Source organism: Prunus mume, linkage group LG2 (genome assembly GCF_029339155.1).
Source record: "Prunus mume cultivar Tortuosa linkage group LG2, ASM2933915v1, whole genome shotgun sequence".
NCBI lineage: Eukaryota > Viridiplantae > Streptophyta > Magnoliopsida > Rosales > Rosaceae > Prunus > Prunus mume.
The window spans coordinates 397992-415412 of NC_142699.1; the positions used below are offsets into that span (position 1 = coordinate 397992).

The 17421-nt window shown below is 34.9% G+C and overlaps 1 protein-coding gene across 1 annotated transcript; it reads right to left on the bottom strand.

Moving 5' to 3' along the window:
* Positions 1-1727: 1727 nt before the first annotated feature.
* On the bottom strand, positions 1728-14614 carry MAD1 (mitotic checkpoint family protein). The gene is made up of 16 exons (XM_008220422.3): positions 14184-14614; positions 13576-13675; positions 12124-12284; positions 11128-11325; positions 10959-11051; positions 10619-10732; positions 9616-9863; positions 8783-8954; positions 8014-8124; positions 7724-7927; positions 7441-7603; positions 7199-7289; positions 6752-6821; positions 4194-4322; positions 3955-3993; positions 1728-2246 (listed from the first exon to the last, which is right to left on the bottom strand). The coding sequence occupies exons 1-16, from the start codon at positions 14352-14354 to the stop codon at positions 2157-2159; spliced, it is 2154 nt and encodes a 717-aa protein (XP_008218644.2). The 5' UTR covers positions 14355-14614; the 3' UTR covers positions 1728-2156.
* Positions 14615-17421: the final 2807 nt, after the last annotated feature.

Below are 17421 nucleotides of genomic sequence, written 5' to 3' on the forward strand. Positions count from 1 at the left end.
TAAATAAATTGGGGTGAAAAGGTTTGGAACTTATCATAGATTCCAAAGTTAAAATGCTATCCAAATACCTGAGTTCCAAAATCTCAATTCAACGGATTAAAGGCACAAACTCCACCGCCACCATTCCCACTGCTGTCACCATCACTGCCCACTACCTCCACCTAGTCATATTTGATGCATCACCAATGATTCTCCCTTACAAATTGATGCATCCAACAAAAAAAAAAAAAAAATTCCATATTTAAATCTCATCTTGCTAGAATCATATTTGATAGGTTAGCCATGCAAGAAGTATTGCGGATTCTAGAAAAATAAATCATATGTTTGATGTTTCAAATTCTTTCATCTCATCATTTTGAAATCCCATCATCCTATTCCTATCCCACTCTTTTACTACACCACTGGTGGACGTAAATTAAATAAATATACACCTCTATTAGTGAAACACAAGAGAAACGAAGCTTTTGACACCTAAATTTGCGGCATTTTCTTTGGCATAAAATTACAAGATAGCCATCTTGAATGAGTGCCCACTTCTAACGGACAGGGGGCGGAGTCAGTATAAGCACTATTTTGCTATCTCTGGCTAATAATTAATATTATGACACACATGATAACTTTTCTACTTGACCTAGCGTTATAGTAAAATAATGCTATCCTCTTGTGGCCAAGTTTTCTCCCTCCCCCCACATATAGAATCCTAGCTCCACCCCTGCTATCAACTACAAGAATTTGGTTGGATGAGTCGAAAAAAGCACCCCCAGCAGTTGATTCCAGCAACCCCTTTGTTTTTGTACTCGTCTCATTTCATATTCTTTTTCTTTTCTTGTCTTTTCTATTTACTATTTATCTTTTTCCAAGGCCTTAGAAAACTTCTTAGAAATCTTAGAAAACTACCTACAATTTTAGTAACACTAATGTAATATTGTAAACATCATTAATGCCAAAGCTTCCAGCAGCATATCACATTGATAAGAGTTGAGCAGCCCGTTTCCATGACGCCATGCTCACGTGGCAAAGACGCATAGAGAAGGATGGTGCAGTCTTACAATCAACATCACCTACGGATTCACCACAAGTGTGCACACCCTCCAGCTTCCAGGTGTCATGCTCTTAGGACATGACCAATTGTCCCCCATCGATGGTAAGGAAAGAAGAGCAAGGCCTGAACCTAGCTAGTGGCCCCAACCTTCAGGCGCCATCAGTTGATACCCCCACCAGATCCAGACATCAACACAACTTAGACACCATTCAATTTCAAGTCACTGCTCATAGGAGATTCTAAGTCAATAATCCAAATTATTGAAAGGAAAAGCTGTATTCCTTGGAAAATGATATCATACGACATTTGCTTTCTCAACTATCAAGTTACACTCTACATCATATTCATATTCATATTTATTTATCGAAAAGTTAATATGGTACTAGATAACTAAGCACATTTTAGGACATAATTAGGATCACTCTCGCAATCGGTTTTGTAATTTTCCTTCTTCGGTTCTTTTTACATACATTTTTAGAAATAGGACCATAAAAGATCTTAAAAACCCAAAAGCATACTTGGCCATCTACCAGTTGATAAACAAATTCTCTCCCTCTCATTGTAATCTCTCTTGATTTCTTTGCGTGCAATACAATACGTAAGTGCATATAGCATGTTTCTTACTTTGGTAATACAAGTTAACAATCAATTTAGCACAAAACAAATACACTAAAAATAAAATAAAAAACAGAAAATGGCACCACATTAGGTTCTTAGAAAACTACAATTTTATCAACAGATGGGGCCCGATTAAATATTTTATAATAGCAAGCGGATAATAGCATAGAAAAGAAAATGGGCCTACCAATCTACCTGTTAAATGAATTTACACACGGGATTAAATATTTGAAAGTTTTTACCATGGTAACTCACAAAATTACTGCTAACAGTGTCTGGGGAATGGCAAAGATAGATACACGCAATATATCAGCAGCCATTTGCTTTTCAAGTCTATATGCAGGAACACAAACGTAGACGCGCATATGCCAAAGTTTCCCGCATATCACCAATTTAGGGAAGACATGACAAGTAAAATATACAATCTTGGTGACTCATCTGTAAGAGACATTGAAACATACTTTGAGCGCAAAATTGATGAGTAGTTCACTTAGTTTTAAGTTAACGTTCGCCGGTTGAAAGACTCCACAGTTAGGTTGGCAGTGAAAGCTGGGATTGAATTTAACTTCCGAATAAATATCTCAACCTGCAAAATGATATCTTACATGAGTTTACCAATAAGAGGTCCAGGTAGCCCAGTTCAATACCAGCACCATGTTGATAGATTAAACATAGGCCCTGAAAAACATCCGACCCTTTTGAACCCCATATCGATCCAATGGACAACTCATAATGCTTTAGAGAGCAACGTTTCTTCAGAAATTATTTCCACAAAAGAAATACGACTATAGGGTCACTGCAAACTATTTTATTGTTGCAATGCTAATATATTCATTTTCCAATCTACTGTTAATTCCCCACCTAACCCCCAAAACAAAGGGCGTGAAAGAAAGCAAAGAGAATCACAGTTCACATTGCCATTTGTCACATCCTGTGAATCATGAACATAAAAGCATTTGAGCTTCCTAATGGAATTCTCAATCTAAAAATCTGGCATAGGCTAGATCATATAAAGCAATGGTCCTACCAATATAGAAGCATATAAGATACTTTTTAAAGGGAAATTTGCACAAAAACCACCTATACTATAACCATTAGGGGTGTGTGCATTTACCACCTAATAATTTTTTTTTCTTTTTCCTATTTCCTTCCCAAACTCTACTTTCAGTGCTAATTACCACCTCCATCCAATTCTGCTGAAAATATCTATTAACTCAACGGCAATTTATTCAATTCCCTTATAATTAAAAAGTCAGAAATAAAATATTTCTAAACTTGTAATAATAAAAAACAATAATTCAGCATCACATCTGGCCTCTCCCTCCCCCATCAGTCACCCATGGTGGCAGCCCATTCCCCACCACCACTAGCTATGGCTTTAGGTTGAAAACCCAGGATCACTCTCCCGTGCCTTTCATTCCACACCCCACCACCTTCCCTCGTTGTTACTCCTCCATGAAAACCCATAACCCCGAAACACATTCTTTTCTAAGAACACATCGCCTCTCACTCTCAACAGTGAAAACAAAGTTACTTTGCGTAGACTATCTTGTGGTATGTTCTTCCTAGAAATGCTTATTTACTTCAGCACTGCAAATTATCCATTATGTGTTAGTTTTTTTTTTAATCCCTGATTAATATTATTTATTTTATAATTAATGTGTTTTTACTCCTTAAAAGTAGTAATGGTTTTATGGGGTCATTTGTATTTATTTCCAAATTTTTTATCTGGTTGGTGAGAAAATGGAGGAGAACAAAAGAATTAGGGACATTTCAATTTGATTTCAGGGATTAACCTCTGTTAAAGGAAATTGGAAAGCATGGAATTTTCTTTTCATTTGGCTTAGTTTGAAAGCGAAGTTGGGATTTAGAGTTCTATTTTATTTGCCTCTTATCAGCATGGAGGCATCTGATAGAAGCAAGGTAACTAAAGTAAGAATGGGTGATGAAAATGTGGTTGAGATGTGTATATATGAAGGAAGAAGAAAGGTCCATGAAAAATGTGGGTGTTTTGTATGGAAGATAAGGCTATTCTTTTTCTTTTTAATTAAAGGGACAAAACTTTGTGAATGGGTGTCCAAAATTTTTTTTTTGGGTGTGTTTAGAACTATTTAATATATATTTGGATGGAATTGGATTCACACTAAAACTGAAGTTTAGGTGATTAATTGTCGAAAAAGAAAGGGTGCCAAACGAACACATCCCTAATATTTCACAAGGTGTCTGTGCAAATTTCCCAGCAGAAAAAAGAAAATACAACTTCTAAGAATTGTAGAAAAACATCATGATCATACCTGATGAGATATCTCAGGATGCGAGGTATAATCATTTGCCTGTTCAATAAAAATAACACAATTAGTAAATTCTGTCCTCTCATTTGTTATGTTACTAACTCAAATACAACAATAAAGGTCAAGTCATAGATGCGGCTGTTGTTCCATTCTCATTGAAATCTGAAGGAGTAAAGTACTATTCAAAATGAGCTCATTCTTGACAGCCTGAGAAAATGAATTTTTATAAAATTCTGTCTTACCAAAATATTTGTGCTCCCTGATTCATATTCAAATTCAAGTTTCTCATCATCACTTTGAGCATATATAGATTGGAGGGTAAAACGTGTAACAGGGATTCCATTGGGACGCTGGTGTTCATCCATTACAATCTGCCAAAATTGGAATAAAAAGATAAGCATTACACATTAAACTTTAGCATCAGAGAAGCTTTTAGCATGTTAACATGAAGACAGTGCATGAAAATGTACTTCTATTAGTTATCTTTTTGAGTGAATCTATGCTCAATTATAAATTCTAGAACAAGCAGTCCACTTGAGGTACAATCATAACCTTTAACAGCCAAATAATTACTAAAACACATCAAAAATACAAAACATAAATATCTCAACTAGCATCCGAATCTGCATAAGAAAAGAAAGATGGTACATCTCTAAACTCTTTTAGATACCAATGCCCACAAAGATAACTAACATACTACGACTCCACAAGACTTTCACCATTCCCTCTACCAAAAGCATAATGTTCCTCATAAATAAAGAAAGGCATGAATCCTGGATCCCACAACTCAACCTTACCCCCCATGAAATAGATTATTCCATATTCCCTATGCAATTAAGCAGTGGAGAAGAGTCTCAAGTCGAGACTCAACTTCCTCTTTGCACATGACACAAAACATTGCACCTCCTTAAAATATTATCACAAGTATCAACTATTTAATGAGCAATTATCCAAGCAACACTTGTACTTTACAAAGTAATTCAACCTTCCAAATCATCTCGGATGGTAGAAATTAGAAGAAATGTTTCATCAATCAACTAGTAAGAATAGTAAATCACAAGGATGTACTTGAATTCCAATTTTCAAAGAATGTAATTTGAAAGGATAGGATACTACACTTTTTCAAACATCGATATCAAGGAATAAAGCTCACCAAATTCAAGATGTTAATGTCTATGGAAATTGAAATTCCAACCCAATGGAATCAAGGAGGAAACAATCAAATTAGAAATTGACACAACGTGAGCAGATGACAACCCACAGGGATGCAGGAATAACAATCACAAAGAAAACCCTCTGCTCCACTTATCATCCCAAAATCTGATACTCATTCACCACAGCTAAACGAAGATTATAACCTTGTGACATTTTCTTCTGAACGGCATAAACGTGAACCTCTAACCACCACATTGGAGTTTCATCTACGAGAATGCAGGCCACATTTACCACAGATACATACTGCAAAAACTTCTTCAGAAAATCCAAATTATTTTTGTACCAAATTACACCCCCTGCCCTCCTTCTCTCCAGATCTTGACACCATTTCGTATCTTACCTACTACTGGTGCATCTTCTTTTCTGCCTTTCTTAGCTTATAAATCCTTTTAGCTACTTTCTTGGAATTCAGGAAAAAAAACCGCATAGTAAGTCAGCAAACAACCTGATCTGATTGCACTAAACTAAGTCCACTATCTAAATGCTCCTTTCCACTCATCTACCATTCTTTCCCACTTTTTCAATAATGAAATCCAATCAATCAATTGCTAAAGGATTTAATCATTTTCCTCACTAGATTGATTAGAGATAGATCCATAGAAAATAAGAACAGTAGAAAAGTATTCTCACCCTTTATCACAGATTTAAAGGGGAAGACGCTACTTCAAATAATCCTTATTAGAAAATATTTTTAAGCTAAATGAGATTATATGGCGTGTTTCCCACTGTAGCTTTCCAGTATAACACAAACACCCACTGTATCATTGTTCTCTTCCTTGATAACCTTGGAGTAGCATATAAATGGCAGACAATATATTATTTTGTGCACAAGAACGAAACATTAACAATGGCCTAGGAATGATATATTTTAGACCAATATTTTTGTGGAATGATATATTTTAGAAAATATTTTAGGCACAAAAATATTGGTCATGATCTCAACTCTCTTATGGTCTCAAAAGAGATAATATTATCCTTTTCTATCAATGTTAATGTAAATAGAAGCCACTTAGTAAATCAAATCAGCATGTCTGATGAGCATAAACAAAATCGATTTGCTATATGCTTGAGCCTTAGTGTTAGTAAAAGATAGAAATATGAACTTTTAGCCTCTAATAAAAATTAACCAAAAAACGATCTTGGTTGAACAACACAATGAAATGCCTCAATACATAAGTTTTTTCCTAAGCATTGACATTTAGTACCTTAGGAAAAATATAGAATAAATATACACTTGTGGCATACTAATACCTATGCATCCAACAATTGAAGGTAAGGTCTTGTTCTGTGGCTTAAATAAATCAGTTTCACACACTCGCTGGTAGAGATATACGAAGACAAATGCATCTTACACACAATATAAGATTTTTTTCAACTCATACTCCGAAACCAGACATTTGTTTCAAATTGTTTTTAAATTGGGAAATAGGAAACCTTTTACTATCTCTATAAGTACTTCATTAATTTTCATACACCATCTCTACATATTTTGTAATTGCAATTTCTTACTATAATGATTACTGTGTTAACTGGAAAACTAGTCATATGAAAATATAAGGAACAATGAGCAACGCATATTGTATACCTTGTAACCAAAAAGCTCACAGCATGCCCTCCTGAACACTGAAATTCTGTCAGCAAAAACAGTTTTGTACCTGTTTCATGGACATATTCAAATGTTCAACCAAAAGGCAGGCGTTGTAGTTTACATGAAATTGTGAACAAATGATACATAAGATTTTTTTACAAAAAGAAATACATATTGGTCTCCGAAAAGCTTAAGTTAATAGGCAATAATGCAATAACTATATCAAGCATAAGAGACAAACAGTCCCCCACATAGTAGGCCCGCCCAATAACCCAAATCACATCCAATCTTCTTACACTTGAAGGAAAAAAAAATTAACCAAAATGGGGAACTTCAACATTGCAGCACAATATGCTATGCTTTTTTAAAACTTAAGCTAAAGAAAAGGGGGCAACAATGGATATCAAGGTTCATACATATTAACAATATCCATCAGTCACTCACCTTTCCTCGCGTTTTTCAAGAGTTGCAATTTGTTCTTTCAACTGCACTATCTTCTCAGATATGTAGGAATCCACTAATTTACCAGCATCACCTGAATGAAGTAATGGAAATAAACTCATTAAGTAATTGCATGACTAAAACAAATTAAACATCTGACTTTGAAAATTAAAAGAAAACAATATAGAAAGTTTCTAATTACCATGCAAGTTATACCTCAAAGTTCCTAACCATGCGCTTCTTACCTGATTGACTTCTCAGTTCTTCAACAGCCTGTAACTTCTCCTTTGTCTTCTGTAACTCAGTTCGTAATGCTTCTATAGTTTGTTTTGCTTCATTATCAACTGTAAGAGTATTCACCATTCGTAAAACTTTAGTATTTGCAGCAGAGAAATCACCATGACCCAACTGTGGAAGCAAAAGATAATAAAATTACATAATCGCATTGCATGTTGCTGTTTGTAAGAAAAATAAGATAATCCTGATAATTGGGAAATCAATAATGCTCCAAACAATTTTGGCACCCACCTTGGACTCCAACAGAGCAATCTCTGAACCAAGTCGATCGCTCTCCCTCTCCAATGACTTTATTCTTCTAGCTTCATTGTTTAACCTCTCATTAAGCAACTTTATTTCTTCACGTTGACGACTATTAACTTCTTTTTGTTCACATAGACCACATTCCAATTCTTTAATATAGCACTCTTTCTTTGCAAGAGATGATTCAAGCTCCTGCATGTGCAAACCAGGAAACCAACAATGAACTTAAGAAGAAATTCCAGAAATAAGAATAGTACAGAAAAAGGAAATTATATAACCTGAAGAAAAGTTTGATTTGATGTTTCATGTCCCGCTTCATCATTCTTTGCCAACTTAAGTTCATTGACGACATTTCTCAACTTATCTCTTTCCTCAGTAACCATAGAGAGCTGCAATTTACCACAATTTCTACATCACAAATTATTACAAGATAATAGTATTTTTCTTTCAAACTTCCTTTTGGGACTGATTATATGAAAAGTTTTAGTATCAAAGCTTTCAGAACTGATGGTTATTCTTGAAAAGTTTAGTATCAAAAGGCTTATGTCTGACCTTGCAAGTGGTTAAACACCTGAGAAACATTGATCTTATACTGAATTTTCAACTTACATTCATTAAGTTACAATGCATTTGCTTCATAAGATTGTTAAGCCTCAAAACACGCTCAAATAATAGTTACCTCGCATGCTATAACAATATTGTATAGATTACCAAAATTAAATATCCAAAATCACTCCATGTGAACGGATGCTAAAACAATGTATCCATGAAAATGAGAATGTTTAGACAACAGAAAGATGCATGGGCCACACCTGACACCTCTATTTAGAGTCTGATAGATGCATGGTGCAAGAAAGTTCGTATTTTAGGCATAAGCATGAGCATATCAATTTGGTTTATTCTTTTTATTTTTATAATTGAAATATAGGTGTTAGTTATTTATTTCTTTTAATGAATAATCATTTAGCGTCTAATTATTACAGTTTCCTATTATATGAGGCTATTTTCCTTCAATAATTCATGAGATGCATGTATAAAAAGGCCTACCATCAATTCAATCCGGTTAACCTCTGATTTTGATGCATCCACCTTCTCCTTGGCGAGGGCAGCCTCAGTTTCAGCATTTTGTTTATCAATTTGTGCAGCATCCAGAGAGACCTCCACTTGTTTCAAGCGGGCATTTGCCAGGCCCACCTTCATCATGCTATCAATTACCTCTCTGCATTAGATGGGAAAATCTCAATCATTGGAAGCTGAAAAAATAAACTTCTTTGATGTTCAGGCTGCGAAAAGCACAACAAATAAATAACAAGTAAAAAAGCTCTTTTGCATAGCGCAGTGGGGGGAGATAAGGTGGGGAAGATAACAGCAGAACTTATAGATAAACTAAAAAGTACAAATAAAGACTGTAGAAAAACTTGAAACCCTCATTAATACATCAAACATAACTAGAACGAAAGGAATATTTAAAAATAAATAAAACCCTGAGTCCTGAAGCCCCAAAAAGAAATAAAGATATACAAAGTTGACACAGACAGGATCCTTCTGAACCATCTTCGACTGCTTCAAACACGAAATAAATATGCATGGTGTCATAAGGGTGAAAACCAGAATACCAGAAGTCTAGAAATGATTCGAAAATTTCTGGGCACTGAAATTAAGCACATGGTAACAACTAGAATTACTGATGTGGTACCAGATATGCAGAATTAATCACCAAATAAAGAAGTCGCACTATGCACGCCTTATAAATAAATATAAAAAATATAAAAAAAGAAGCAACAAGTAAAGTTTCAGTGTTGAAGATTTATGAAATTATTTATTCTTCTAACCGATCCAGGGAAGCTGGCTCAAAATACTGACATGAGGAACTCACATACTTTTGCAAAGCTGCAAATTTAACAGGGATATCCTCAGAACATGATACGCCTGGAATGTCTTTCAGCATCAACTTCCAAGATGTCAATTCATCCTCCAAAGTCTTCATACTTGGCTGCAACTCTTGTAGCTTGGATAACTCTGACTCTACCCTCTCTCTGCGGCTCTTTTCTTCCAACAATTTTTCCTTCAATAACTCAACATTTTCATGAGAAGATTTCAGCTTTCTTGCTTCCCTCACTTCAGCATCCTAGTAAAAATTCATCGAACAAACAATCAGATAGTCATAAGAGGAATGAGTTTCATGAAACAACAAAACGATCAGTAGAACAAAGCATACGTTAAATCTGAATCATGAGATACTTATTTCAGACTCAAAGGTCAAGACCCAAACTACATTGTGCTACATCAGTTTTGTTTCGGAGCAAAAAGTCTACCCTCTTGCAGCAAGGTTCTTCTTTTTATTGGGTGTAATGAGCATGGCCCAGTACTACTAAAATGAACTCAACGTAGGTACAATTGGCCACCAATTAAATGACACGTAGAATTAATAACAGGACAACCAGAAAGAAAAATGATCCTCATATTCCAGTGGGATAGAGCCTGATTTTTGCGCATCCCTTTAGGCATCAGTGTTCAGAGTTTAGGTACAGTTCTTTTCAAGCTATTTTTTTTTTTTAGGGTTGGAGGGTTCCTGTGCTTATCTTGTTATTCTTGCTGTTTTTATGTAATATGACGATTCTATGAGCAGCACTTAAAATAAAAATAGGGAGGCACTCAAACAATGCAGCATGATCCTTAATATGCATGCCTAAAACAGGATAATAAGTGAAAAATAGAAAATGTATAATTGATAAAAAAGAAAGTAAAGGAGTCTATTATGAAAAACCATGAATATGTACATGTGTGTGTCTTCATGCAGAAAGGCATATAAATCAGGCAAAATGCACTCTAGCTTTACAAATATTATCCGATAGACAAGAAAGATCAAGATTGTAAACTTACATAGTTTCTTAGTTCTTCTTGCAGATGTTTAACCAAAATATCATCCGTAGATTTAACTTCTTGTAATGTGGAACTTGATAGTTTCTTTTCTACTTCACTCTTCTGTTGCACGCACTGGAAAATAAAGATGAAGCAGCATTTAAAAGATAAAATTGATCAACTCATGGTACTATAAGTTCTTTATATTAAACAAGAAGACAGGTCAATCTTAATGCCAAGCAGAAAACCTTTCATCCTATTGGCATTGCAAAGGGACAGGATATGATGTCTATATGAGAAGATTTTTCACAGAACATATCAACTGGTCTCCAAGAGGCAGAGGCAAATAAGAGATACATACCTCATTAAGTTGCTCCTTAAGATCATCCAGCTGCTCTTGCAGTAGCTCTGATTCTTTCTCAGCATTATGAGCTCTGCATTCCATTCGTTCAAGCTAAACAAGAATGTGGAAGGTTGAATGACTGCTAATATTCATATACAGACTTGACTCAATAAAAACCACCACTTACATCGGCAGTTATTCTAGAAACAGAAAGCTCGGATTCTTTTTTCAGATGGGCAAGATCGTTATGGAGACGCTTTTTTTCCCTCTCCATGCTCTCAGAAAGATGGCTCAGTTTCCCCTTTAAACTATTCGCTTTCTCCTCAGCCAAAGCTGCTGAAGACTCGGCTTTCATGCGAAGGTTCATCTCATTTTGGAGCTTCACCTGAAATTTCAAATGCGATACGAAGAGCAAGGCAGGGAACAGTTTGGAATTCCAAATCGAAACAGAGAAAAAAAAAATATTCCTAGGAAGAGCAACTGATAGAGAAAGCAAATGAAACATTCTTTTGGGAAAATAGAAGAATAACATTCAACACATTACAGAAGAATTATAAGGTTGGTATATCTTTTAAGTTAAAGCACAAGATTTAAAATGAATAAAGTTAGGAACTTGATTTGGAGGTTTCACTCATGCTATGAGCCTATGAATACTACAATCAAACCACGAACAATTTTCTTTGGGCTTAATGGCATCCACACTTCTGTTGGTATGGGTGATTGTTGAAGTTATAGGCCTAAACTCAATTGTGTATGTGTGTAAACCAACCAAAAATAAATGGACTACAATTACAACTTTACTACAAATAAAACAGAAAGCAAGAGAAGGAGAAAGAAAGAAAGAAAGAAAGAAAATTAGTTTACAATCTCCAACTAATGTGGGATAATAAAAATAACAAATTTGTTTGACCAGCTTTATAGATGTTGCTAATTATATATAAGCATTTAGGCATTGAGGAAATGTTGGGGTAACAAATAGTTATTCTTTCTGATTAATAAATTAGAGGTATCAAATTATCTGAGTTTCATTAGTGGGTATCCCTTAAGCTCATGATGTTTAACACGAGACAAAAGTTTTCGTTCTCCTTAATCACAACATGAAATGGGAAAGGAAGTCAACGCATGATGTGTTTGAACTTTGCTCCTGCATTAATACATCTTTGATAAAGGTTTAAACATATACCTCAAGTTCACTGCACGACTGTAATTGTTTAGTCAATCTTTCATGAGAATCGTGGATCTCCTTCAAAAGCTGCTCCTGCAGAGCCTGTTCACGTCCCTTTGCAGCAGCAAGTTCTTGTTCTGCATATAAGAATTGTTCCAGAAATTTCTTCCTCTCAGATTCTGCAACACAAATAATTAATCAGGGGGCATAAACGTAAAATGGATAATCCAAAGAAAATTTTAACCTAGTTATGCTTGCAAAAAGCAAATGAACCTCGTTATACTTACAATAAAGAAAATGATGACCAAATATATGTTAAAGACTTTGATTTAAATAAAAAGAAAAAATTATCTTGCAGCAGGGTACAGCAGTTGCAAACAAGAAAGAAATTATCTTGCTCCAGTATTGTTTATGATTTTCAGATTTTGTAATTTGGGGTAATATTGAGTTTTAACATAAAGGGCTCACTTCACAACATAAATCTGAGGCAAGTCTCATCTGGTTTTAGGTTCAAGTTACTAGGAATTTAAATTCATTTAAAAGATACAGGCATTTTTATTTGCAGCCCATAAATTAATATTTGTCTAATCCAGCCCATCATCTGGTTTTCTCGAGTCTAAATTTGGTCATACATGACTAAATATTGACTATCCTATTCCCAGTAAGAAAAGAAAAGATTCAAAAGTGTAAATATTCATTACACTCAAAAGAAACAAAACTTTGATAAGGGAATTGAAAAGATTTTGTTGGTTTACCACTACTCACAAATGCTTAAGATGTTAGGATGTGGGTCAACTATTATTTTTATATATCAACTCTCCTCATGTGTGGATCTCTTCACCACTAGATAGCCCCACAGGTGGAATTCAGCAATTTGGAGGTTGCAATCTCAGTAATTTGAACACAAGATCTCCACTCTGATACCAAGATAAAATTACGTTGATTTCCGTTGTTTCCAAAAATAAACCACCCTTTTTTCCTTCCATTCTTCTTTCAAAGCCTAAGTTGTTTTACAAAGCCTGAACTTCTGTCTCTGCAACCATAGTCCACTACACCACATGTTAATTTTGCTAAATGAAACTCACCACATAAGAAAATTTCTGCTAAGTTATCTGGGTATATCCGATTAAGAAGAATATACCCTGCCCTAGATAAGATGAACCAAAACTCCCTAACTTTGTCATTGTTTGGGAAAAAACAACAATACACAGTTCCCATATCACCGTACTACATCCTTAGATAATCCAATCAAGGAAAGATATAATATTTTAGAATATTTGTGCAACAATAACAGTGTGTTTGGAATGAAAATTTGCAATAACAATTCAGCCTGCAAGAATAAATAGGATTTGTACCAAACAGATTTACAGCATCAAACTGTGAGAACCATAAGAACAAAAACTTTGGGAAAACTGAAGAAATAAAAAAGATGGTAAGCAATGTATTGGAACATCTTATTCAAAAACGCACCAACTTTGCAGAAGTTGTTATTTAATGCCTCCAACCTAGATTGATAATCCGAAACTTGCTTCTCCGCATTGCTGAAGGCATCTATAAAATCTGATTTAACCTGTGACAAATGGGGGAAAAGGTTCTTCTTACCCATAAACATACTTTCAAAAGGAATACATACAATGCATAAAGGTCTACAAGCAAAAGAAAAAGAAAACACTGATGATCATGCAAAATCCATATTAGACAACGACCTCCAGGCAAACAATTTGAAGTGTAAATGAGGGCAGACCAACATTATCTTATAAAAACGCATTGGCGATAAAACTAGAGGCAAGAAATTCTAAATGGTCCAATTCAAAATACGATTGTCAACATATACCAGACCAGTTATGGAAAAATTCAACGAATGAATTACATCATAATTCATCAACAAACAAACAATGATGATATGACTGATATCTATCTAATGAAGGATTGAATAGGGAAGGTGTGCACAGTCCACAGTCCACCCATCACATAATCGTGAAGAAGAAGGCATTCACTTCGGGGAGAGAACATGAAAAACCCATCAGCCACTTTGATTATCAATGGAATATTAAATTTAGAGAGAGAGAGAGAGGAACCATTTGACGGCATTGGTAGGTGCATAGCAAGTGGTGGGAGGAGTCGGTGGGTGGAAGGGAAGAAGGAGGAGGGTCGTCCTCGTAGATGACGAGAGGGCCTGGGACAGCAGGCGGTGGGCTCTCCATCTCCGTCGCCCGTTGCTTCTTCGCTGGGGGAGTTCTCACCATCATCTTCTTCAACCTATCCCAAACCTAACCTAACCTAGGCAGCAGCCCTCTCACTCTCTCTCTCTTTCTCTCTCTGTTGTACGAAACAGGAGAACAAAAGAAGCGAAGTGGTGGGTGGGTGTGGCCTAATTTAAACGCAAGGGCGCCATTTTTAAAGGCTTTCCGTCGTCCACCTCCTTTCTCTTTCTCCCCTTTGCAGAGAAAAGAAAATACCCACCAACCCAAATTACAGGGCCACACAGTTTTTTACAAATATATTTACTAGTTTGTCAAATGAGACTTACCATATTTATATCCCACATTTTTATATGACATGACATGGCATATCCATATTTATATATCACATCTCTACTTCCCTGCTATTATAAAGCGAGGCAAAAATAGGCTTCATAAAACAAAATTGGACAGAAACACCCCTGAAACAAAAAAAAAAACAATAGCTAATGAGAACTTTATATTTAAAGTTCGGATGGGTATTTTCGTAATATCATTAGTTTTGTTGATGATGATCATTATATCCATGTATGAATTTATTTGTTTTTATTTACAGTTTATTTTTTATATGATATGTGTATATTAATGAATTCTTGTTTTGTAGGTTAATTTGTCTTTAAATCATCCTATTCCACTAGTTTCTATGATGTGGCATGAACAAAGTGACACATGCAATGTAACAAATTTGTACTTGAGGTACCAAGTGTATGTGGATGAGTTTAAATAACTTCCGAGAATGGATAATATAGCTACTACGGATACGGTGATCCTAATGACTGAAGAAAATTTCACCTACAATGGAATTGAGATTATAAATCTATGACACTTGAAGCTTTCCTAGTCTTGTTGTTTTTGGATAATCCAAATTTGATATTGAAGATGTATCTTTTTTGGAGGAACAACACTGAATGCATCATTATCATTCGGTAAGTAGCTACGGAATGCATCATTATCATTCGGTATGTAGATACTAAAATCTTCAATAAGAACTTAGTAAACATACTGACATTTCTAATACAACCAAAGAACCATGAGTTATAACACAAATATGCAAAAAATCCTCAAAACAACAAAAGTACCATGAGTTCTAATACAAGCATGCTGACAATTCAATTATCCATGATGACGTTGATATGTCATAGTAGACTATATGTTTGTACCCTCTAAAATTCGCTGCAAGCTCTCAATTGCTTGATAAATGTGGGCAGGTCTTGTACGCAATGCATCTGTTTACCCTAATAGCACGATTGGCTTAGTAATGAACAATATACACTCGTCACGCTTCTGTAATGAATATGTATTCAATGCCTTAGTGAAAATAACAACATTGAAGAAGTGAAAGTGAGAACAAATTTATAATTTCACATGATAGTATGAACTTTACATTAAGGAAAATGCGTCAAATGTAGCTATACATCTTAAACCTTTGTAGTATCCTCGGAGTGGTCTAGGAGACCATGTTGGGGCTGCTCTTCTTGAGGGGCTAACCTCTCCACTCTATGTCTTCTAGCTAAGGCTGTAAGACAATCTTTATCAAGTATAGATGATGCAACCTCAGTACTACCTTTATGAGTCCTCTTCATATATGAAAAACAATATTAAGTATAAAATCATTAACGAATTCGGTTTACTACCATTGAAAAACTGGAACGAATTCGGTATACTACCATAAAAAAACAGAAATGATTTCGGTGGTATCCCACTGAAAGTTACAACTATTTTCGTAAGACCAGGTTTGAACCCATATGTACATTTTCAACAAAATCACAACCATGAATACATTTATATACTCTAAAACACATCCAATTTATGAAGTATCACTCATAAACATAACATTACAAATCAAAATTGAAGGTTAACCTTGCGTTCTTCAAGACCTAGGATTGGTGGTGTCGTTCTTCAAGACCTAGGATTGGTGGCGTTGTTTTTCACCACAATTGCGATGTTGAGTTATGATCTTGGTGTTTCAGATGAGATGTGCAGTAGAAGCGATGACCTTTCGATGTAGTGTCGTTTGCAGATTTGATGAGGTTTAGGGATACACACTTGATGGGGTTTTCAAACATGTGGGGGTAAAATGGATACACACGTGATATACCCCAAATTTTATTATTAAGTTATTTCAATAATAATTGATGGGGTGTGAATACAAAAGGTTTGTGATGGGTTTAGGTTAGTGAGGGTAGTTTAGGAAAAAATAATGGGCGTAGAGAGTAATTTTAAGTTTCACTAAAACATTATGGGGTTGTAAAAAGTATGTGGGGTCATACTGCTAAACATGTATTACCATATATCATAGGTTGGGTCAAGTTAGTGGTGTCAATAGTCACGTTTGATTTTTATACTTACAGGGGCTAATGTGTCCAGCCATTTAGAGAATTTGCAATTGTGGAACGGTGTTTATTTAGGCAAAATAAGAAAACTAAATAATCATATGAGGGTTTCATCCTATCCTAGAGAAAAGTACTTAGTTACACAGTCATGAAAATAGTCACAAGAAAAGACATGAAAGAAAATAATAGAACCCGTAATAATGGATATGTTAGTGTGTCTAAAGTGATGATATTATAGTTAGTGTCCATGGTGATAAAGGCCTTGTTTGGCATCGTGATGATGAATGCCTTGTTAGAAATCATGATGATAGAGGCCTTGTTGAGCATCATTATGATAAAAGCCTTGTAGGCTAGTATGTCTCATTTGTTTGATTTAGGGTATCTTATGCATTATCATTGAGGAGTTTAAGTACTCTAATGAAAGTATATAGTAATACATTTGTTTTGCATTGTACATCATTGATGTTAGATTAATCCGTAAGTCACATTATTTTATAAAATATTTCATTGAAATGATATGCATAGATATCTTTCTATGTATTGGTTTATATTCTCTGCTTATTTATCTTTTGTTTTGATTCTATTCAAATATAAAACTATTGATTCATTCTATGAACATGTTATGCTCTATCAGAATTTATATTTTATATTTAAGGGAAAATTGTAAAAATTTAAGCATGATAATTTCCTGAAAATTACCTATGGTCGAAAGGTACGAAATAAATCAGATTGATTTTTCGATC